General features: G+C 36.5%; 1 protein-coding gene across 4 annotated transcripts; it reads left to right on the top strand.

Moving 5' to 3' along the window:
* Nucleotides 1–1857: 1857 nt before the first annotated feature.
* Nucleotides 1858–24475, top strand: LOC107198483 (ribosomal large subunit pseudouridine synthase B-like). Of its 4 annotated transcripts, none has more exons than XR_004495557.1 (4): nucleotides 1858–2294; nucleotides 10001–10080; nucleotides 19268–19353; nucleotides 22369–24475. XR_004495557.1 is itself a non-coding variant. In XM_015615544.1 (3 exons), exons 1-3 carry the CDS (start codon nucleotides 1899–1901, stop codon nucleotides 14214–14216), a joined length of 609 nt encoding a protein of 202 aa, XP_015471030.1. In that variant the 5' UTR covers nucleotides 1858–1898; the 3' UTR covers nucleotides 14217–14353. The 4 variants fall into 4 exon arrangements, 2 of the variants coding, with proteins under 2 accessions (XP_015471030.1, XP_015471038.1); XR_004495556.1 differs by lacking the exons at nucleotides 19268–19353; nucleotides 22369–24475 and adding exons at nucleotides 11199–11330; nucleotides 14084–14353; XM_015615544.1 differs by lacking the exons at nucleotides 19268–19353; nucleotides 22369–24475 and adding an exon at nucleotides 14084–14353.
* Nucleotides 24476–24776: the final 301 nt, after the last annotated feature.

Raw genomic sequence — 24776 nt, 5'->3', positions numbered from 1 at the left:
TGTCGAGAAAAGATGACATTTTGAAAATCAGATTTCCATGAGCCTTCAGTCTCATGAATCAATGGTCTGAGGTAAAACTATATCAAGAAGTACTAGCAAGATTTGTTATGGATATGACTAATTGAAAACAACTTCTAAGCCTTTTTCCTTTTTAAATTTAAAGTAAAAAGATCTTAGAAATTAAGGAAAAAAAAATACGTACAATTATATACAATACAATATATTGAATAAGAAAGAAGGCCAGAATGCAACAGGGAAAACGATGCCTGGTTAATTTTATCATTGCATACATTCATTGTGACCAATATTCACAGCACTTACACTGAAAAAGTAATATTTTTCAATAATACATTAATGTTGGAATTATTTTTTGTGTATGTGTTTTTTAAAATTTTCTTTTTTTTAAAGTTACACCATATGTTCAGTATATTTTGGTGGACTGAAAAAGAAATATATATAAGTGTATATCTTTTATGTGTATTGTGTTCAGCTCCACTTAAAAGTCATTGTTAGCCCTCCATTTGTGGGTAAACTCTTGGCGATTTGCAATGCTGCTAAACTGGACACTGCAACAAATATTTCTGGATACAGGATCTCTGGAAATCCCAGGTAAATTACTACCATGCATGCACAGAACAGATGTGTATACACAGACAAAAACTCAGTGTGCTCCTGCTGCATGTGGACCATTGGCTTGCCCTGTGCTCTGATGCGCTCACCACAGAGGTTTGGTTCAGATGAGCGTGTTTGGCAGGTCCCATGCTCTGCGTGGCTATACCTGTGCACTTCAGCTGCAATGCTTCAATTTACCACGCTGATGCCTGTTGAGTTCAACAGATGTGTGTTTAAGCTGTTTTTCAAGGGAAGTTTAACTGGAAACCCTTATCTGCCATATAAACCTTATCAGAACTAACAACTGATTAAAAAGAGAATGCATTTTGGTCTAACTTGATCCTGACTTCTTTGCTGAATTCCTTTGCACTTGAGGTCCTGCTAATACTGCTGAATATTTACCATTCCAGTGTTTCTACAGATCTGTGCTGTGCAAAAGATTCCTGTACAAGGTGACATTTACCTTAAAAGCCTCTTACACCCCAAACACTGCCGTTACTGACTATGCTGTTATTTTCAAAGGAAAGTTCAGAATTCACTGCAGCCTGTGCTTTCTGACCTGATGAGTTAAGGGCTTTCAATCTTACAGCCTGCAGTCAGGCAACGTAAAACTAGAGCAAAGCCTTTAATTTCTCTGATGTGGTACCTCACTCTTTGTGCTAAGGTGCATCTTGTAGTTGGGAGTGGTGAGCCTCTAGTATTGACATTGACTTGACTTCTACAACTACAACATTATTATTATTATTATTATTATTATTATTATTATTATTATTATTATTATTATTATTATTACTACAGAAATTATAATTTAAAATCAAAGAGCTTATTTTTCACATCCCTGATGGTTTCTGTTCTATTTCTTTGGTGATCAAAAAGCCATCTTCATAACATCACAATCTCTTAACACAATGCTTTAATTGCATATTAATAATTTCAATGCTGAAAAATACTGGTCAAAAAATTGAAAACAATGGCCAGCTGACAGTGACATGTTATTTTAGATCAGTACCTTGAGAGAAGTTGAGCCATGAGTGAAGCACAGCACTGAACTTACTGCAGCTACCTGCTAGCAGAGGTCAGGTATCTCTGAATCCTTGCATCAGTCGAACTGACTGACTCTACTTTGGAGCTGGTAAGCATGATGTAACAAAATTACATAGGGAAGTGTCTTGGTTTGAAAGATAGGTATCTATTAAGAAAGGTAGGACCCTCCCTTGGAATGGAAAATGTAACCCCCTGGCTCAGAATGACTATAAATTTGAAATGAGGGGTTTTCAGGCAGGGACATGAGAACAGCACTAGCATTTCTTTACAGGTGTGCACAGGCAGGCAAACACAAGAGTGGCTCTACAGGGCCCAGGCCCAGAGCCAGGCCCCAGAGCCCCTGCCCGGCCGCCCGCGCGCTCCCCTCGCTGCACTTCCGGGCACGGCCGACAGGGGGCGCTGCTGCTCCCGGCGGGCAGCGCGGCTGCAGGGATTCCGCCGCGCCGGCAGGGGGCGCTGTGCCGCGGGCGCGGGGAGGACGCGGTGATGGCGGCTCGGCCCCGCCGGGAAGGGCTGGCAGGGAGGCTTTGCTGCACGAACCCTGGGGCAGCCGGGCCCGCTGCCCGGCAGGACAGAAAGGGGCGAGCCCAGGATCCCGGGCACCCGAGCAGGTGGGCGTTGGTCTCTCTTTCAGTGAGGTAGGTGTCATTAAGGTCCCAGCCCAATGGCTGCTCTTTGGAGCAAAGGCTCACCCACAGAAAGGAAGGAGCAGTGCGGGAATGGGTTCCGGCGGTGACAGTGAATTCTCCCCGCAGTAAACAACTTGGCCATCCTCATCCCATGCCAAGAGCAAGAGAGAGAGACTAGCCCCTGCCCCTACCACTTTGCCTGCCCAATTTCTTGAGAGAAACTCCAAAAAAGAGAAGTGTAGCCCTCCTCCCCCCTGAATGTGGCTACTTTGTTTTTCTTAAGTGCCTGTAAGTGCCCAGTAGTAAGTGTTACTTAGCAACTTACAGGAAAAATTCTATTGATAAGAAGGAATAAGATAAAAGAAATTCAACCCCTAGGGAAGAAAGCAAAAAACCCCAAAATAAAATAAAATAAAATAAAAAGCTAACAAAAATCCCCTACCATCCCAAAACCAAAAGCAAACACCAGAAAAGAAAATGTATGTTTAAGAGGTGTATGTTCTAATACCTTCCACCTGGAAAAGTCAAAACATAGTAAAGAGCGGGAGGCTTAAATTAAAAATGTGCCTGTTTTTTCCCTTCTGAACATAATTGGTAAACCGTGAATTTACACTTTTTGTCATGAGGTACTATAGAAACCAGAGAAACATAGATACTCAATTTGTGCAGCTCCTCTTCTTCTCCACTGTCAGTTCTTTGTGCATTTGATGAGGATTGGGGTCTGTCTGACTTGGATTTCTGAAGCAGACTACTTGCAGATGCTACATTTAAAAAGATTGCGTTGACTATTAAGCGAATATGTACATTTTCTTTCCCCTTCCACCCCAAAAATCTCCAACACTGCATGGAGGAAACAAGGATTTAAAATGTGTTTTCTGTAAAAGGAGTGGAAGGGTCACACATAACCATTAGAAGCATACTAAATTTCTGGAAAAAAAATTATTTTTATTACTTTATGTTTGTACCTTAGAAGTGAAATAGTAAAATAATTTTGCCTTCTTTTGAAAAATATATAACCTCTTCATTATCATACATAGCTTTCAAGCATACTATTAGTTAAGGATACAGTGTATCCATCTGGTTGCTTATATAATCTTGAGGTTTAAATTTATATAGTAGGAGTTTTAGTGTATTTATGATGCATAGCAAGAATGTATTTAAAAATGTATTTAAAAAGTAACTTGTGCAATATATTATACAGTCTTGCTTAACACATACATGGAAACTTAAGAACAGATCCAGATTTTCTGTTCAGAACTTCAAGAATAAGTGAGAACATTAGACATTGTCAAAATCCCTGATTTCTTGTAGAGATGACTTACACTGTGAAACATTTTAGTGCTAAATGGAAAAAAAAAAAACCAACACTTTTGGGGCACCACTTCAGCTGGAAGGAAGTAGCAGCAGAAATCTGCTTGGTTTCTACGGATGAAAACCAAAGGACTGCTACTCTAGATGGCTGATTAGTTGTCTGAGTTGACCTCTTTGACAGCTTAACTCTTTCTCTCAAATTCCCTGGATAAGTCTTGCATGTGTTTTGGTTTGTTCTGATGTAATGATGGCCAATTGTCAAATGACCTACATTTCCATAAGTACAACGTTAGAGTATTGGAGAGTTTTACAGCAGTTGAAATAATTTAAAGACCATTTTATACTGTACCTTGCACATACCATTCCTTTGTATGCTCCTAATCTGAAAAATTCTCTAGAGCACCATTGTACCCACAGGTAACAGTCTCCAAATCACTAAAGACTCCCGAGTCTATAAACACTTATGTTTGGGGCATATGTAAAGGTCAAAGATATCTAGCTCCGGAATGCTTAAAGGTTTGGTTCAGGATGAAACCACAGGTGGGAGTCTTCACTGAGGTATTCTCTTGTCTGCCTTGTGAACAGAGAGGAGAAAAAAAAGTGTCAAACTATCTACATGCAGTTTTGAGAATGAACAATCAAATCCTGCCAGGAGAGTTGGTTTTGCTCAGCTAATAAGTTTTTTATAACCAGGTAATGTAGAAGCATTGAACCCTCTCATTCATGGGTTCTTGGTTAGATATATGGAGTGTACCTAAAAGAGGAAGATTAAAGGTTAGGATCTTCCATATTTCCTGAAGCAAGAGAACTGATACCTTGTTTTTGCAGAAGTGGAGCTCTTTGAAATTATCAAGGCTTCATGGTATAGTCTAGAACAGCACATGGTCCACAGAAGGAAACAAAATTCAGCCTTAAATTGTACAAGTTTTTCAGCCAATGGCATATCCACCAAATTTCGGTAATGGATGTGAGAAAAGGGAGAAATGAGCCCCATACATTTAAATTTGGGACATAAAGATACTGAGTCAGCAAAAATGCTTGTTACTAATTGCTGGTGTGTCGTACTTGCTGTTGGAAAAACCTGCTGGTATGTCAAGAAATCCTTTTGTATGGTGGACTGAGGTTTATAACACATTTCACTGAAGTACAGGTTAGACATCTGTGACTTTTACCTCTGAGCAGAGATATTTGTGAGGGTGTGAAATGGTAATTTTTGCTGTATGCCGAAGAACAAGTGAAAGAGTGGAAACAGCAGATCCTTAAGGATCTGTCTATTCAGTGCTCTGAAAACCCCATTTAGCAGCCTCATTGAGGGTGATGGTTGAAGCAGTGCTTAAAAAAATAAGTGACAAATCATCCGTGGTCCTCTGAAATAAGTTGTGCAAATTACATTGGTTTCATTTTGGAAACTGTGAAAAGTAGTCAACAGTTGGGCTGGGACTTTGATGTTACTTTAATTTTGAGTGGAATGAACACTTGAAGAGAACTGGGCACACAGCTTAATGTCTTTCCTGAAGCTTTTACAATGTAAGGAATGGGAATAAAAACTAGATTGTTTTATGTGGTGCTTTAGCCCTCCTAAAGCCTCCACCCTGTGCCTTTCCTGTGCTATCTCAACACATCAAAAGCTAGGACTTTTTCTGATTAATTTAATAAGAAATCAAACTTAGTTCAAAGATCATCCTGCCTTGTCTAAAATGACCCAGTGAATAAAAAAAGCAAGTCCTTCATCTGGCATATAAAGGTCTTTGAAATCACACATATGCTTTATTCTTTCTGTGTATAGATTATAGAGCTGTTTTATTTTAAGGCCTACTTGGGAATTATTTGATCTAAAGGTTCAATATTGGTTCCAGTTTGGGCAGGCACAATTCTATTTGGATAAATATATCATGTTCAAAAGGACCAACAAATGAAAAATTTTACCCTAACTTGGTAAAATGATGATTCTTTGAGTTCAGAAAACAGAAGGTCATACATTACCCCAATACCTTTTTTAACCTCTTTAAATTAAATTGGAATCAGGGTTAATCTATTTAGTCTCTCAATAGTAAGCATGTGGAAAAGGTCTGAAAGCAACATGGTAAGTAAACTCTGTTGTCAAATCCCCACCAGAAAAATTTGTTGGTAATATTTTATTCCTTCTGAATAAATCTTGCTGACCAATACTTCTGAAATACAAATAAACACACAGGGAGAACTTCCATTATACCGGCCTCACGCTGAATTATAGATCAACTCTGTCAGGACATGTAGCTGGCAACAAAACCCATTTAATTGAACAAGAATATATTTGCCAGTATGTTAAATAAATAAATGCATAAATGCTCTAACTCAATGGACATGTATTGGGAAATTTCTAGAGCTTTCATTTTCAAGATGTCCAGTGGAGTCACTTAGTTGTGTGTTTTTTCCTTCTCCCTTTCTTCCCTCTCAGGGGGGAAGGGGACTACTCATAGGGACTACTACTTACACAAAACTTTTACTGCTTTAAAAGAGCTAAATTGTTTTGGAAATTATATGCTTCCAACCTCATCCCAAATACCATTTCAAATTGTGTTTGGATGAAACTTCATAGCTTAAAATACTTGATAAATAAAAGCTGCATAAATGTTCACAAATTTTAGAAAATGGCCTTTGTGTCTCTGTGACCCACTTTTTTCTTATTTAGCCACACAAATCTTGGCATTGTACCTAGACACATTTTTTTTTCCTAGACTGAAAAGGAGAGGAGGACAGGAAAGTATGAAAGTTTAGTGCTTTTCTAATTTCTTGTGAGATGTTTTCCATTGTGGTTAAAGGGCTGTCTTAAATACCTAAGATGGCATGGCAGAAGGACAAGATAAACAGTAGGGATTGAAAAATAATGATTAAAAACCATATGAACTGTTACTGAGACCTACCGACCCTCCCTCCCTCCCTCCCATCCTTCCGTCATTTTTTCAGCTGGCATCATCCATTTTAACTCTTCCCTCTGACTCTGGGCTATTTCTGGGTCAACAAATATCCTGCCAACATTTCAGGCAGGGTGGTGTGACTCTGGCAGTTAACTGTCTGTCCACTCTCACCAAACATGGGAGTGCTGCTGCATGCTTTCAGACCATGCAGACCTGGCAAACAGATGCAAAATCCTCTTGAAAGTCTCCTAGAGAATGCTTTACTTTTGGTTGCTCTAGATCAACAAATTGGCAATTTGTTAAACTGAAAATTGATAATTGATAAAAGTTCAGTCTAGAAACTTAGGTGTCATTAGATTTGAATTTTTATACTTGTAACTATCTTATTAAAATAATTCACCAACTTTTCTAAACACATATGCAAACTGTAATAAAATGTTTAAAGAGAGGATTTACAAGCAGCTTATTAATACACAATGAATACCTAGAGAAAAAAAAAGAATTATAAATATAAATAAGAATATTTATTCATGAGACACTGGTATTTATCTGAAAACACAAGCCTAACAAAAATGCAAACAGAAATAATAAGGCTCTGCTGTCACCTCCTTCCCTTTAGGCTACAGTCATGGCATGTGATGGATTACAGTTTTAAGAAACAAACAAGGTTGACAGTTTTTAGGGACATATCCAGTTGCTTTCTATCTGCATGTACAATGCCTGGCATGTGAGAGCTCTGATGCTGTAATTGTCTTGTGGAAAATGTGGAGGATAATAACAAATACAATTGGCTGTATTACTGATAGGTGCTCTGTGTGCACTAGATGTGAAACAACATCTAAGATGCAGAAAACATACAGAGGAGAATGAGGAGGGTTCATCATTTATAGTCTTTGGGTTAGAGGTTTCCTTGCTGAAGGTATCTGGGCACAAACAAATTTGACATTTTAAGTAACCATTTTTCTTTCTGACTTTTAAGCCCAAACTAACAGCCAATAGTCTTAACCTATGATTTCTGATATATAAATAAACTCTGTCCCTCCAAGAGGTGCTAATTCAGATTTCTTCCGTAAGCCCACCATTCATATTTCCTCATCAAAATGTTCAAGGCCTACTCTCTTGTTACTGCTTTAGAATTTATTAGTGTTATGACTTGTTCCTTGTAGAATGTTTTTTTTTTCCTTTTGTTATTTCTGTATTTTGAAAAATTCAATCACTATTTGTACTTTTCCCTGAAAACTAGGGAACATATTCCACTCTTTTCTACCACCCCAGATGTTAGCTCATGCTGCACTGGACTTATATTGCTTATATAAAGTGAAAACTTTTTATAGTAAATAAAGAGTAGATAACAAAATCATCATTCATTTAAGAGTTACAATATTGACCTCACAAAAGTCAAATAAAAGTAGAGCCATGAATACACACTCTGGAATAGATTTTCAATACTTGAACAGCATCTTCGTGTAGAGAAATATTTTATGACACTCAGGATATTTCCTAATAAACAGATGAATGGAGAAAAAAGAGGGGAAAAAAGGAAGAAATTATGTAAGGAGAGTTTTATTTTGTTTTAATAACCCTCATTACTGTAATTAGTTCTATTCTTTTCTCCAACCTTTGTTATCTGAAGCCATGTATCTGAATTAAAACAAAACTATGAACTCACATGTACTAAAAACACAATCAATATTCAGCTAAAACTTCTTTCTCCTTAATTAGGAGGGTAATTGTAACATTTCCATGTTAAATCACAGAAAGCAAGAATTTTATGTTAGATTGTGAGAAATGCAAACAAAATCTGCAACCTACCTGCTTTATGCTGCAGCAAACAGAGTTAGCCAAGGTAGGAAATTTTATGGAGCCTCTCCTGTAAAATAGGTATCTTTATTTCTGCTATTTATATGCCATGCATAGGCTAAAATTTTTGCTGTGTATATATTGATTCTGTCTGGTTATCTAAATGTCCAGAGAACCAAAACACTTGCAGCAAGTCCAAAACGTTGCTACTGTCTTTCACAGTTGCTTGAGTGCAATACTGATGAATTTGTAATTTGTTAATTTCAGTAAATGAGACTATAAGCACTAACTCTTTATTTTTTTTTTCTGCCTGAACCTGCTCCATTTTAATGTCATTGTTGCACATCCAAGTCTACCATTGAGGCATTAGCATTATTTTCATATGGAAGATGACAATGAGGCAAAGGCCTCCTCTTGCTTTAATATGCATTATAGATGAAGAATGTGTAAAGGCTTCTCAGTCTCCCTTGTCTCTGATCTGTATTTGAGAGATAGCACAACCTGTGGGAGAGTGCATGACAATTTCTCCAAGGCCTTTGCCATCCTCTTTATAGCACACATCTTCAGAAAAAAATCTCAAACCAAAAAGAAGAAAAATCACCAATTCTGCCTGGCAAACAAAGACTGTGGTGGCTAATGGGTGGCACTTATATATAAATGGAGATATTCATTTGCCATCTTTTAAGACTTTTCGGAGCCCTGAATAGCCCTACTGCATCCGCGAACCCATACATCTTGTAATTGTCAGCTTATTGATACCGCTGCCTTTATCCAGAAACATTAGCTCAAAGAATTTTCAGCCTCTGCACCGTATCAGCAGCACCTTGCCCAATGGATGTTAAAGAAATCTTCAAAAGGCTTTTCTATTTAAGTTACTTATTAAGTCCTGTTAAGGTAACCCAGACTATTCCCATTGCATTTAATGTCCTCTCTACTTATGATAAATTCCATCTGTATTAACACACCTGTGTAAGGGAAACAGCATGCAGAGGTCTACAGATGTTAGATAAAGTGTAAAAGGAAATGTTTGAGGTGGGCTTTATCTTGATGATCTTAACAGCTATATTGCTCCCTCTAGATAGATGCTCCATGACATTTGAATGCTTCATGGTTGAACATTGTTTCTGTAAGAGAGGCATTTTCTGTAAGAGAGGTCTTTTCTCTAAGAGAGGTCAGTTTTTCTTATATACATACCCTCACATTATTTGACCTTTTGGTTGACATTGTGGGGTCTCAAGATATTTTTTTTTCAAAGACAAGTATTTTCTTTTTTTTTTTTTTTGTTTTTTTTTCTGAGGAAGTGTCATGCGTCTGATTCTGGTATTTATTTCAGGCAGGGACCAGAAGAAAATCTCAAACTCCTAATCTTTTTAGGAAATAAGATCCAAAATTGTTGTAAATCACCTGATCAACATAAGAAATATTTGGTAAAGACTCTTGGTCCCCATAACTGAATTAAATCCTGATTAGATCACAGTGTATAGGTCTCAGAGAGGCTAGGCATGCAAACATGTGAAATGTGTATGCCATAGTTGAGTAATTACCTGTGAAGACCAATAGGTGAATCTCACACTCAAGGTATGAGAGGTGACAAGGACTTAATTAAATTTAAGAGGTTTCAGCTGTAGGCTTTAATTTTAATATTGTGTCAAGACACTCTGCATTTTAACTCTATGCCAATCTTTCTATTTTATTTTATTTCTTCAGGATCATGTCTGCATAGACTGTCTTCAAGATTTTATCCAAAAATTTGCAAGACTGCAGATTTTTCTTCTAGGAAAGTTCAGGTAGTGAATGCTGTGTCTTTCTACTAATGAACAGAATAATAATCTGCAAACTTAAAAATCTTACAGTTACAGAGGGACTTCAGTTCTCCCATGGTCATTGTAAGTCCTTGAAAATGTGAATTTGTACTATGAATTATAGATATTGTACTGAATGTAATCATATTATGAGCAGTGGCAACTTCTCTTGAAATAAGGCACTGTCACTGATGATGCAAAAAATTGTTTTTGAGAAGGTCTCCTCCTGGCTAAGCTTAGGCAAATGCTTATAGAAAATAGTAAACCTTTGTAAACAAGAGAGTTTGAAATAAACAAAAGTCAGGAAACCAAGGGAATACATTTCCTGTTTCCTAGTGTAATCTTTAGAAATAACAGCATATTTGGCATGACCTAACAAAAAAAATTAGTGTAAAATCTTTTTTGTATAAATAATTTTTCATATTTGGCATTTATGAACCATTATGCATTTACAAGTAAGACCTGGAAATAGATTTATTGTAGAAAATTTGAGTGAACTCATAGAATTTTGGAGTTTGAGTTTTCATAAATTTTTATTAATTATTCCTCTCAGACTTTAGGTAAAAGTGAGTAATTCTAGGAAGAAATTGTATTCAGTCTTTCTCTGAGGGCCTTGATATCCATAAATACAAGACTCTCTGGTGAATATTGACAAAAATTATCTGTAAGACTGAGCTTTCAAGTTCCTTATTAAACCATGAAATTAGAAGTTTTGAAATGGACATATTTTTGCAATTAACTATACAAATCTTCTCTAAAAGGTTTCCTCTAATGTGCTATGCACCAAAAAGAAAATGTAAAGTTGTTATGTGCAAGAAGAGGCAAAGGCTTTTAAAGCCCATCAGACAGATGATGTTTCCTCAGAAATATGAGAAATGGAGGCTCATTACTCATCTCCAGTTCCCATGTTTGCCATCAGTGTGCAACTTACATGAAAAATCTAGTGATACAAAGCTTAACCTTGCTTGCTTCTCTTAGCATTAAGAATATGTCTTGTATATCTCTTTTTCCTATCTATCTGGCTTATAAATATTGAAGTCTATGGGTGGACATAGATGCTAAGTGAATGTTAGCGCCTATCTTAACTATCTTATCCTTGACAGTTCTGATTCCTGTTACCACATAAAGATGTTTTGATGCTTCTGAATTCCTGTTACCACATAAAGAATCACCAAACCATGACAAGGGCAGATTTCCTTCACCACATTTTCATACGGGCAAAATACAGGAAAAAGGTGGGAGGAGAAATTTCCTGAATGTTGCATGTGAGACCATGATTTGAATGCTTTATGATGTTGAAGAAAATGTCTCTTCATCTTCAGTAAAAGCATTTGCTTTTCCAGAGTAGTTGAATACTCAGATTTTTAAACTAACCTCAGTAGGAGCTGAAACAATCCAGGCCCTTTCAAAGTCCATACCATAAGGGTACAATACCCTCTAGAGGAATGGAAAGCAACATGCATAACTACAGTATTGTGTATTTCATGTCTAGCACCAGTTTTGGTCTGAATACTCTTTTTTTAAAAAAAAAAATTATTTCTGAACTAAAGTAACAACTAATAATGATCCAAATTCATTATATTGCACTAAGTACCTTACCCTTGCCCCCTTTTCTACTTCATTTGCTAAAAATGGCAGAGATTCTTTTGCACTGGAAATACCATTGCTGATTTTCTAAACTACTCATGCCTCCTTCTTTATTCACCTAGCATTTAGTTCATTCCTTTTTGAGGGGCTTAACTCTTTTGCTGCTACTCAGAGTCTCTATACAATCAGCTTGGACTTCTAAGATGAATATCCTCCTCTCCTGGGAAAAAAAATAACCAACACTTTCAGAACTGTAGCTTTTTACCTCCAAACTTCATTACCTTTTCCACGGATGTTTTTCTTAACCTCAAGAGTGATTTCTCTTGAGACATGCAAAACTGCACAATCACAGCCAACAAAAAACCAGAAGCACACCTTTTTCACAAAAACACTGATTTTTTCAATCTTTTCCATCTTTCTATATGGCCTATTTTTCCTGCCTTGTAATTCTTGCACTTTACGTTTTTCTACACAGCTGTGTCTGAATTCTTCTTGTCCAGCAAGTGTAAGAGAGAAGATTTTCCTACAGATCTGTACTCCTGCACAGATACTAACAGGAATTTCGTTGAGATTATAAGTCCTTGACGGTTTTCTGCAATACCATTAACTTGTGCTCGACACAAGGTCCCTGGTAGCAGCAGACTTACCTGTCTAAGGATTACCTCCTCAAGGATGATTTTGAAGTTACAGCACTTATAAAACAGCTGTGAAAATACATGGAGAGCTCGAACTCAGCACTCTGGAGATACAGCTCTTCTGCATCTCTTCTATACCTCCCTCTGCAGGCTTATTATTTCTGCAACATAGATTAGTATCGTGTCTGAATGAATTTATTGTTTAGTTTATACAAATAAAGTCTAATGTTCTCTAATACTGAGTTGGCTAAGGAAGAATTTTACTAGCTATATCCCTGCAATATCTATCAATACCTTTAACATGAAATGGAGAAAAAGGATTATGTGAATCCCCGTATGATCAGACTAGGCCGGACATTTAAAGAGCAGAATAGAGAAAGCCCAAAGATGTGTGAGGTAGAACACTAATATTAATATTATTTGTCTAGGGTTCAATATATCTTAAATGAAGAATGTTATGCTAACATAACAGCAGTTATCCACCTGTATTTTTTAAAAAAAGGAGAAAGGAGTTCCTTGAAAGACCAGTTCAGATTCACAACTAATTTATTTTTCAAAGGGAAAAAAACCCCCACATTTTGTATCTTTATGTTATTTGTCAAAGTTCTTTAATCTAAATTGCTAAATGTTGAGGTGTACCAGGAGAACATTCAATTGGTGACTCTTAGTACTCTAAAATAGGTGTTTGTAATTTAATTATTATGATAAACAGCAGCAAAGGAAGTATGGTAAGCAATGTTTAGGAGAAAAAAGAATTACTCTTAGGCTGATAGGGTACGTGCTAACCAGTGTTTTTTGGCTTGGGATGCTTTGCCCAATTTGTGATTACATTGATGTTGTATATTTGATGATGGCTTGAGCTATTCTCAAGATTTCTTGGCATGTCAAAGCAATGGAGACACCAGCAGCTTCCTCAGAAGTGAAAAAACTGTGTCTTCTGTAATTAATAATGCATGAAAATACTGTTTTTGATACTTACTCCTAAATCCTGACTCACGAAAAACAGTACTAATGAATGAAAAATTTTAGTTTGTACAGTTTCTTAAACTTCAGTAGAATTGAACGTGTAAGAAAAACATAATTCAGCCTTCTTCTCAAACACAAATTAGTATTTTTTAGAAATGAATCCTGAAATCTCAAGACTGTAGTGAAAGCCTAACCAGTTTTGGGCAAGATTTCATTGCTGAAGCCTGCATGGCTTCAGCAAGAGCAAATGGCTGTCAGTAATAATGGACTGAAGATGTCTTTCTGGATCAGCTGAGGTACAATTAATATTAGTTCCATTTTCCTTCCTCCTCTTTTCAAGAGAAGAGAAGTAGGGACAACAGCCTGAATCCTGAGTCTTCCTGCCAGTGCCCCCACCATAGTGTCACTGCCCCCACCATAGTGTCAGAGGTGTGTTGGAAAATATTTAGCTCATTTTTACTGGTAGTTACAACAACAAAATAAAGCAGGTAATATAGGTTTTCTGCTTCACGTCAGTGGCCCAGCTAGTAAATCTCTGGTAGAACAGGACCATCATTGGCTGCTTACTTGTAGCCTGACATTTTATTGTCTTTTTTCAGTGCCTAGGAATGTTTCAGGATTTCAGGATTATGATGGGTTTAATGAATCTGAACGAATATCTTCATGAAAGATAGCTGAAAATTAATGCCAGACATGTTTGCACATACCAAAGGCTGATCTTTGTTATCTCTTCTGTCCTGATGTGCTGGAGGAAAGCTGGTCAAGGCAGTGATTTCAACCTGGATTTCTTACAATGGCAGGTGTGAAATACGCTGGAATTTCCGATGGGATGAACTTCCTCTTCCAATGGAGAAGGGCCATGGTGACCATTGGGAAATGAAAGGAAAGAAAATTTCTAACTATTTTGATCTGTCTCATGGGTGTATTCAGTAAAGTTTAAATTCAAAATATACTCTCCTTATGGTTCCTGTGTTGCAGATGTCTGTAAGTTCATTCATTTTAGTTTAAAATAGAAGTCAGTGTTTCCTAACAATGATTTGAATAAAATGAGAGCAGAAGCTAAATATTGATTAATATTTTATCGTGTGATATTTTCCATATGATAGAATTTTCAAGTTTTCAGTTTAAATGCTTATAGGAGTTAAACTTGTTCCCTACGTTTCAGCTCATTGCAAAGAGCAAGTGAATGCTGAAAATCAGGACTTGCAATGGCTAACCCAAGCTGCTTACACCTCTATAATGTCCTATACTGGCTATGCAACTGTAGAAATAGACTTAAAGAAGTAATCTGTCCTTTTAGCTAATAACATCAAAATGAGACCTTTTTCTTCACTTTGCCTGGACCTCTAACCTTTAAAGGTGAGTTAGACAGCTGCACAAAACCTGATCTCATTTTCTGCCCCTGGCAAGATTTTTTCAAGTTCATCTTCTTTTTTTCCCCCCTTCTCTCACAATCTGATGAAAAATGAAATGTCATGAAAACAGGCTCTGAGGCTAAAAACCCTCTGTCTGTCTCTGTGACAGATGTCAGTTTGAAAGGTTTCAGGTCACCTGTCAGAACTATGTCAGTATGATCCATACAAACATCTACTCAACCTCTAACACTAACATTGAGTTCTGCTTTTTAAAATACCCCTTGAAAAAGAATCAAATGATTTCAAGTCACTGCCTTTTCCCCTTTCTTTTAACTCTGATTAATGAGCCAAACTCTCAGGCAAGGAAAAAAAAAAAAAAAGAAATGGGTGGGGGGAAAAGAAAAAAGAGCCTTTAAAAAAGGACAGTTTGACCTTTTTGTGCCCCTGGCAGTGAACCAATCAGCATTCTCATAATCCAAACACAGACGCCTGGAGCTAAACAAATCCTATACTTGTGAACAAGAATTCAGTTTGCTGTCAAAATATAATGACGAGCAGCAAAATGCTGGTCTTAAGAAAAATATCCTGAAATAAATAAAAGTGTTTTTCATAAATAAAGGAAGTAACATGAGTAATGTCATACATCACTAATAGCATCATTTGGGAACAAATATATTGATATATTTATTTATATGTATTCTACCTGTATACATTTAAACCACAGTACCTCATCTCTACATGAGACATAGTCCCATAATATTTTATGACACCAAAACCACTGCTCATCTAATGCTGCAATTCAGTACTTTGTAATGATTAATTAGCAGGCTTGCATGTTATTTTGTTCCTTGCTTAGTTTCATAGCGTCGGCATTATTTCTCATAGGCATGATCTGCCCTTTTAAAGTTTAAGCTTCTGTTTTGTTAAAAAAATACTGCAGTATTAAAGAGAAGATCCCAGCTGCATGGCAGTTTTCATCAGCATGTTGTTTTAATAGTCAGTGAAATAAATATGATTAGAGCTTTCTGCCAATTTCTATTTTCAAGTGTCCCACATAGATCCTATCAAGTAGGCTGTTGATGTTGATGGGCATATTTTTGGATGTTTCTTAAAAATCCGTAATGTCAATTTTAGGCTTCAGTATGACAGTTGGGAAAAAAGATCTGGACATCGCACTGATACACCACAGATGCACTAGATACACATTTAAATGCAAGCACAAAGTAATTCAGTACTATTTTTGTCTCCATGGCTAAATATGTGATTTAAGTCATGCATGAAACTGGTGAGAAAGAATAGGTGGTGATTTTATGCTGTGTTATTATGGAACACTCTCCTCAGATGCAGAGTCCTCTTTTTAATGTTGTCCTAATAGGTATTTGTATGCTGTTGCTCCCTACATGTCCATAATCTTGCCTTTTCTGATACGTGCCTATAGGAAACAAACTTCATCAGATTTCAGTTCCTCCTTTTTCTTTTTTTACATCTAAATGCTTAATGATGGTACTATGCCACTCATCAGCAGTCAGTTTCATTAATATTAAAACTGAGTAATTTAACAAGTCAGCTTGATAGCAAATGGTTACAGCTCTTACCAAACAAGTACCAGCTTCATTTTTGGCCATCCTAAAGAGACTTGGGAACAATTGGAGACAGAACCATCCACAGAAAACTCAGTATTGTTTAGATGAACAGCCACAAACGTCCTGAAATACTTAACTGTAATCTCTTTGTGACTCATATTTATACTGTTTTTTTACTTTAATGTAAATTTCTTTGGTTTTTATTATTTAATCTTCCTGTTGAACATTATTGTTTAAGACAATTATAGAATGGAAATAAATTTACATGTTGTATTAGACTGCAAGGTGGACAGTATGATTATTTCAAAGCTCTGATGGAAATGGATAGTTTCTCTGAAAACCCAACTGTTACACAGTTTTTCTGGTCACAGTGGCCACGACTCAGATTGTACCAATTTAAATACTTGCTGTTGCAGCTCCAAGTCCACCTTGCAAATGTGGGTGAACCTCTTTAAAAAGCAATATGCCTTGTGTCTGCAGAATTGTAAATAATAATTCGAGATATTTCCTTTCCACCAGTCTCCTCATAACTTCAAGGCTTGCAAATAAATCTGCAAGATGTTTTTTTTTTTTCTTGTGCCAAAACCCCTATTAATGCTATGGGTTAAATACTAAGAATGTTTAACAGATGAGAAACCATTTAACATAATTTCCTCGTCTGTAGTTATTTTCAGCACTTAGTTTCTGACACTTTTTTCCTCAAAATAAAACTGTAAACTACAAGGTATGCACAGTCCTTACCACATAGTAAGGACTTTTAGAACCTAATAAATTGATTACATCTGTGGAAAAGTCTTACCCTTGCTTCCCTCCCTTAGCATTGACATCTGTATCTGGCCAAATAGCCAGATACTGAGAGGGCCTTATTTCAGATAACAATCAGAAACGTTGAAGCAGTTATTGGTGCCACACTGCAATAGAATATTACCATTGCCACAAACAGTCTTTCCCTTGTTAGAACAGTGCTCAAATAGTGTTCAAACCCCTAGCAAGAGTATTAGGGAACAAGCAAAACAACAACAACAACAACAACAACACCACCACACAAAAAAATCAACCAAAACCCAACCAACTGACCAACCGACCAAAACAGAGGGGAGGGTAGAAACAGCAATGATTGTGAAGGTAGATTTCCCAGCTGAAATGAAGAATTCTGAGTAGCACTAAAATTAATTACTCTGTAGTAGCAGGCAGGCAGCAGATTTATGGTAAATGACAGAATGTTTGCAAATTTTCCTGACTACTTGATTAGAAAGTGCACCAAGTACAGGCATCAGTCGAGTATGCATTATTTAAGTGGTTGGTGTATGGTGACAGTCTGGAATCATTGTGGTTGCCTCTAGGAAAATTGCACTTTCTGGGAGAAATTCTTTCACCTTTGTGTGCCCACAGCACAGATCTCTTCTCATAGCAGCTTAGGATACACTGGAACTTTGTGACCTGGAAAATGTGGGACAACTGACACAAGGTGACCCCCTGAATGCTGGGGTAGGTCCAATTAATTTAAAATTTTGCTTGGCCTTGTCTCTTCCAATTTTCTAAATCCTCTGGAAAAATGATTAATGCGTACACTGCCAAAGTGAAAATATTTTTGACCCTATTAAAGTCGACCAAGGGTAAACCAAGTGTAGGCTGGCATTGTATCAAACTAGCTTTATTAAATTTGATTTGAGGTTTGTATGAGGAAGGGACAGACAAGGACATTATTTTGCACAGCAACTCCCTTTTAAATGAAAATACTGTGAGGAATACAAAGTACTGGTGTACTTTGGTACAGAGATGTATTTAACCTAACAGAATTTTACCAAAAAAATGTTCAGTTTCGAGAAAGCTTAGTGTTTTCTCAGTAGGAAAGCATATTGTTGGTAAAGTTGATTTATTATATGATGAGCATTGTTTCCCTTGAAGTGGAGAGATTCAGACCTTGCCTTATTTCTTGCCTTTTCAGATTTTTATTCCCCAAATTATTCTTGTCTTGCCACCTCCAGCAGCTAGGGAAAGGGTTTGAGGATATGATGTACAGCAGATGTAGGCAACTCAGACATAGAAAGTGCTATTTTCAACACTTTTCCCACTTTCTACAGCACTCATTGTTGTTGTTTTTGTCAGTGAAGTGCTCCAAAGTTCTGCATAAACCAAAAATCACTGTACTTCTCAGCATGTATTCTGGTGCATTAATGATTGTTAAATACAGGACCCTGTTCTCAGCTCCCAGGAGCTTATATGGCTGCAAAAGGAATAAAGGCCAAATGTGATTGCTCACTGCAAATATTGTAGCTTAAAAAAACCCCAAAAAACAGACAAGCAAACAAAAAACCCCCACCAAAAGTAAGAGGACACTGCAATTTTTTGACTAGAGAAGAGTCATAGCTGCTCTGTTTTTCAGCCCCCTGAAACCTAACAGAGGATTTCATATGCCATCCTGTCCTTGATCCTTTTTGGCCTGTTTATGTATCCTGTTGGTAAATTTGGCTTCTTTAACACGATTGCTCACAAGTTTGTCAGCTCTCAGTTCACTCTTGCCTAGCTCGAACTTGGAAACTGCAACTCCATTAATTTATTTTTTTGTGACTTTTTTTGAGGGTGGGCTTGCCAGCTCTGATGGAGTCTCCAAACTGACCCTTGCTTAGCCAGCAACTGGACTGAGATATGTGCAGCAACCACTGAGCACATTGGGCTGCAGGTTATGTGGTACAGATTTAAGGCTAAGATAACACATTAAACAGTCCATCACAGGATTTTTCTGCTTTGTTTTTGTATTGCTTATTGTATTTATCGTATTTGTATTGTTTGTATTATTTGACAATAAATAAAAACCAAAATTCCTTTAAATACAGTGGTCCAGCTAATGCCGAGGAGAACATTCAAAACTTTCAGAGCTTTTGAGCACTATAAGGCTCATAATTGCAAAATATTATGTACAGACAGCACAAAACAGTTCTTCAGCTACTGAGGAAAACTAAAGCAGAAACTGCACAGCCTAGACAGCCTTACTTAGAGTAAAACTACAGCTACAGTGAAAAAATAACCAAACTATTGTCCTTAGGAGATGGACAGAGCAATGTGCCTGTATGACAGCCTTATTTCGGTAAAATGTGGGCTCACTGGAGGTGACCAAGAAGTTGTCAGCAGGTAAGCATTAAATGGTTTTGATGAAATAACTGATATTTTGCTTGCATTAAGCTTGATACACTAAAATGAAGAGTCAGCTGATTGTCCTTACTGAGCTTCCTCCAAATGCAAGTTTGGCATCCTCTGAAAGCATTCAGTCACATCTAGATGTACTATAAATATGCATATATATATTCATTGGCTTTTTAATTATGGACAAATGGTTTTTGTTGACACTAGTTTCAGCCTACTTACATAGTCTCAGAGAGATTTCTCTTTCTCCAGGCCTGTCTGTTCTTCCAGATGTGTCAGGAAAAGATAGATTAAAAATCTGGCATTATATGCAAAGCTTGGATCTGACTATCAAACATGATTTTTTCTAAAAGTCAGAACTCTTACACAGGCCTCATGCATTTATAGCTCAGGAATCATTAATATGAGCAGATCCCTGAATGTCTACTTAGTGGCATAAATTTGAACTGGCTGGAACTAAGGACAGTGTAAGCTTGACGTGAAAGCTCAGATTTAGGCATGTAAAAGAGAAACACAATCATAGCTCATCCAAATATAATAAATGAAATGGTTACAAGGATTGTTGAAATGAAAAATGCATACATAGAAGTGCAACACTACTATATTGTTTACTATATTATTTCATAGTTCTCCTGTGAGTAGACTTGGTAACTTCTCCAGTAAGTTTGTTTTTCTGGAACATAGTGGACTGCCTACAGTATTTTTAAGAACAACATCAGATCCAAGTATTAAAAAAAACTTCTTTCATGATTCTGAGCTGATTTTAATACTGGAACTTCAAAAATGGGTTCATCAAAGGGTGAGAAGATTAATAAAGTAGGTCCAGTTTTGCTGAAGAGATGCAGACAGTTTCCAAAATGACTAAACAAATCACAATTTTTTTTTCCAGGTCTTTTTCACCTCCATGATTTATCTATTTATAAGACATCTATCATTTTATATGTAACTGTGAAACATTTTGAATCAAATTCTCATTAAAATTTTCCCTTGGTAAATAGAAACAGAAACACAGAAATACCTGTAAAGTGGTTCAACAAAATATTTTACTTTTCTGTAATATAGACTTCTGATTAGAGGGCAATGTCTCCGGTTGAAGTCTTGCAAATACTACCCTGTAGCTACATCAAAAACATCTTTTGTTAGATTCTTTGTTTGGATTGCTTCTAGGGCTCCCACACCTGTGGCCTTTGCCACCACCTTGCTATTTTACTTTTCCTTTCAGCCCTTTCTGGAGAAGTCAGCTCTTTTGGTGACAATTACCCACACAAACAAGAATTGTGCTTTGCTGCCAGGATGTTTGGGTGTTGTTGAACTGCTTGATGATGACCCGTCCACTGTCAAAGACTGTGGGATAAATAAGTAATGGAGGGATCTAATATCCTGTAAATGGAATGCAAACAATACATGTGTAGAGAGCAGGTACATTTGAAAGCTCATATATTTTCATTTGAAAGCTACTAGTGTTGTTGAACATCAGAGGAGACTTTGTGTTCAACTGACAAAACACCACAGGAACTGCAAACATAATAAGCCAACTGTTTTCTGGTGTAAATGGGAAATTAGGAATCAGGTTTGAGATTTGTTGTGGTACTAAAGCTACTTATCGTACAGATTAAATCCTGGTCTGCTGATAATTAGAGACTCCACATTATTATCCTTAGGGAGAAAATGTGGATATGCTCTGTCAAATAATTTTAATGCCCAATTTGTGGAAGGACTGCTTACGATTTATGTGGATCCGAGGATCAAAATTAAATACATGTTGAGTTTAGCTTAGATGTCATTGTGAAGATTTACTTCAACAAACAGGAGAGATGGTCAGGCATGAATAAGATGAATGCATCCAAAATGTGCAGCATCATGAGTTCCTTTGCTCCACATTTGTCCATAAACTTCACGAGCTGGGACTCAAGACGTTTTGGTTTGAAGGCTTCTTTAATCTTCAGATTAGGTATTTTCTGTTTTTAGTCTCTTCATAGTTCTCAATTTTCTGTGCTAGGCACTTCTGATTCTTGACTGCATATTTTTTTTTATTTAAACCAAAATCCATGAGATTCCCATTTCCCTTAGGATGAGAGAACCAGGATCCTCTTGCTTGTCAAAATAAAGGTTATCTTTATAGAAGTAGCCCTGTGGTGACTGTGTTTATCAAAATACCCCTATCAGACTGGATCTGTACCATTAATTGTTCTCTATATTCCTGCATGGACTTCTGGAAGAATTGACCTGGCTTCACTTTGTGGTGTATTAAGTGCAGACATTAAACTGGCAGTTTTTTGAGGGCTACAGACAGTAAGAGGAGCAGCTGAATATCAGTTTACAGAGAAAACCAAGTAATTTTAATGGAAAAAAAGTAGTAATAGCTCATTTGAGCGCCTGGCTAAATGCAGAGGCTTTAGTTGCTGGATAAGATATTAGAGATGGGTCTGTGCATGGGTAGCTAACCATATTCATTGCCTAAATGGGAATGCATTCATTGTTCCTGCTGTCAGCTGCTGTGGGGTGAGGTGAGATGTACAGGAGAGATAATGAGAAGTAGATTGATAGTGCCTCTATGTTGAAAGGTCTGACAAAGACTAGTACAATCTTCAGTTCAGTTCAGCTTAGCTCTATTATTAATTTTCAATGAGGACCAGTTTTCCAAGAAAACTATCTCTATAGGGTAGATGAGTGGAATAACGGCAGATAATTTTCTCTTTAATGACTAAAGACACTTACATTTCTGTATTAAATAGAAAAGCACTACTGTAGCTAGAATGGTAGATTTCATGTTTTATCCTGTGTAATGTTGAAAAATCTTCTAGCTAAGGATTCTGCAGAGGCAAAATGTGCACAAATTGGTGCCCAATTAGTATCATAATTCCAATATTTCCAAAATTAAGTATAAAGTTTGAAGTGATTAGTAGTTATTTCCTGTACTAGGCACAGTAGAAATTAAGCCTTTCATAACACCACAGTTCGTAAATTATTGAGAATTGCCTTTTACACAACATTTTCTCACAGGTCTTACTCTGCTATTGAAGTTGCATGCTTCAGTCAAGACAAGAATTAGATTCTCTGCATCCCAGACATCCAATTGCAATTACAGCATCTTTATAAGCTTCATCATGGTAATGTATATGATTGGTTCTTGTTCTGTACAAGTTCCTGAAGGAGACACTATCTGGGATAAAAAGTTATTTAGGACAAGTATCTGTTCTACAGCTTAACTCTGATGGAAGCAATCTTGTTGGGAGTTCTTTTCATGTCTGTATTTCTCTGTTTCTCTATTTAAGTATCATGACCCTTCTGATTTAGTATTTTGTGTATTATGTGGGCAAGCAGGTATTCTTATCATTATTAATGTGTACATTTTTTTTTGGTGTTTTCACTTCATAGCAGAATTGTTACAATTTCAGGGTCAACAGCTTTTACCCTCAGCTATTGCTTAAAATCTTTCCCTCTAAACTATTATCTACACATATTAATAACCCAGTGATAACTCAAAAGATCAGTAGAGTTTAATGGCCTAAAGCTTTGTATTTATTTTTGAGGTACTGCACTATACCAACACACTTCTATCATGTCACATTTTGTTACACAAACTTACAGTGGGAAGAAATTTAACAGGAAGTGACATGGTTTAAGTGATGCACTGACATGTATAATTTAAGGATTGTAATCTTATTGGAAGCAGACACCTGCAATTAATTTAGATATTGGGAATTCAAAATGAAAGTTCTTAAAGCCAGAAGGAACTTATGATGCACATTAGGCTCATGAACTGGTGAATTTATCGGTTTATCTAGAAGAGCAGCACAGTTAGAGTTACTAAATCTTGTACACTCTTTTGTGGAGTACCATTGTTGCTTTGATGAATCTATAAAACATTTAGAAATTATTCAGCTCCTGCCCTATCCATGAAGACAAAGCTTGATTTGAAAGCAGTTTTAAAGGGAGATGTCTTTGCTTCCTTCAATATCCAAATCGGTGATTAAATTAATGAAGGAAATTACAGTTACTATCAGTGGTGCTGCGTTGGTGAGTGTATTGGATACTAAGCAGAGATACTGTTCCATGGATATGACCACAAGTCATAATTCTTTATGAGCTATTTTGCAGATATATGAAGTTACATCTTACATATACCTCTTCATAAACAATTTTAATACAGCAAAACATGCAGGCCTTAACATAGGCCTACCTATTTCCTAGATTTTTTTTTCTGTAGTAACATAAAAGTAATCTGAATACAGTAATTTGATAATTTCTAATAATTGGAAAATACTGCTTTGTTTAGCTGTGGCCTACTATGAAAGCCCTAAAAAACTCTCAAGCCAGCAGCTTGAGTCCTGCATACTAATAGTAAGGAACACAGTGGTTTTATGGTTGAAGGAATTTTTATTTTCTGCCTATTCAAATGATTAAACACATGGTGGGTATACATATACCCATATACATATACATATTTTAAGCACCTGTTTGCTTAAAAGAAAGTAAGAAAAACTCTGGAACACCTTTGAAACATACATAATATGAAAAATTACAAAAGAAGAGCAGCAGCAGTAGAATTCATGACACCAGTAGTTTCCACTGTAAGTTTATATTTACTAATTTTATAGATAATTCTTCACTGATTCAATGTTAGCCTTTATTTATTTGTAGTTTGTGTATTATTTTCCACTGTATTTAAATTAATCAAAAAGGGTCTATTGACAGACACCTGAATAAATAAAGCAGAGATTAGGATCTTTATTTAAATCTAACAATCATGTGTCTGTTAATGTTTAAGGTTCTGTAAAAAGTTTTGGCTTTTTCCTCTAAGTGTAAACTTTTCTTTTCCTGAGACTATGAATGTTGACAAGAAAAGTAAGAAAAGTAAAGCTTGGAGTGTGCCCTGGCAATAAGAGATTACTATGGCATCAGGTTATCACACATATTAAGGAAGCCCAACAATTACATAATAGTGCATGTATACAGAAGGCTTAGCAAACTCTGATATATCTCAGGTGGACTGAATGGGTCAAGAGCAGAAATTCAGGTAATCATTGTACTGCAAAGTGGATGTACCGCTGCCAAGATCCACCCTTCTGAGCTGAGGCAGCCTCATACAAAACTGCTGGAAAATGTCTTTTCCTGACACTGGAAATATATATATATATATATATATATATATATATATATATATATATATATATATATATATATATCTGTATCTTTAAAAAAATTCTTCAGCATAGGAAGATGTCTGATGCTCCCCAGTTTGAAAATTATTTATTTTTATTCATCCTCTCATGTCTGGGACTGTTTGATTAGGCAACCTTTTTTTTTTTTTTCCCTCTGGTTAGACTACTTATATCAGCCAATAATAGGGTTTGGATTGTGAGGCTGGCCAACCTACTACAACATACTTGCTTAATTTTCTCTGAAGA

The sequence above is a fragment of the Parus major genome, chromosome Z (genome assembly GCF_001522545.3).
Source record: "Parus major isolate Abel chromosome Z, Parus_major1.1, whole genome shotgun sequence".
NCBI lineage: Eukaryota > Metazoa > Chordata > Aves > Passeriformes > Paridae > Parus > Parus major.
The sequence above is the reverse complement of the archived record's forward strand: the minus strand, read 5'-3'. Positions and strand labels throughout refer to the sequence as shown.

Excerpts from the sequence above, each read along its gene's own strand:
- LOC107198483 (XM_015615544.1), top strand. The coding sequence starts at position 1,899 with ATGAGAACAGCACTAGCATTTCTTTACAGGTGTGCACAGGCAGGCAAA. Across the intron at positions 2,295-10,000 it reads TTGGTCTCTCTTTCAGTGAG|GATCATGTCTGCATAGACTG; the intron begins GTAGGTGTCATT and ends TTATTTCTTCAG. Across the intron at positions 10,081-14,083 it reads TTTCTTCTAGGAAAGTTCAG|GTGTGAAATACGCTGGAATT; the intron begins GTAGTGAATGCT and ends TTACAATGGCAG.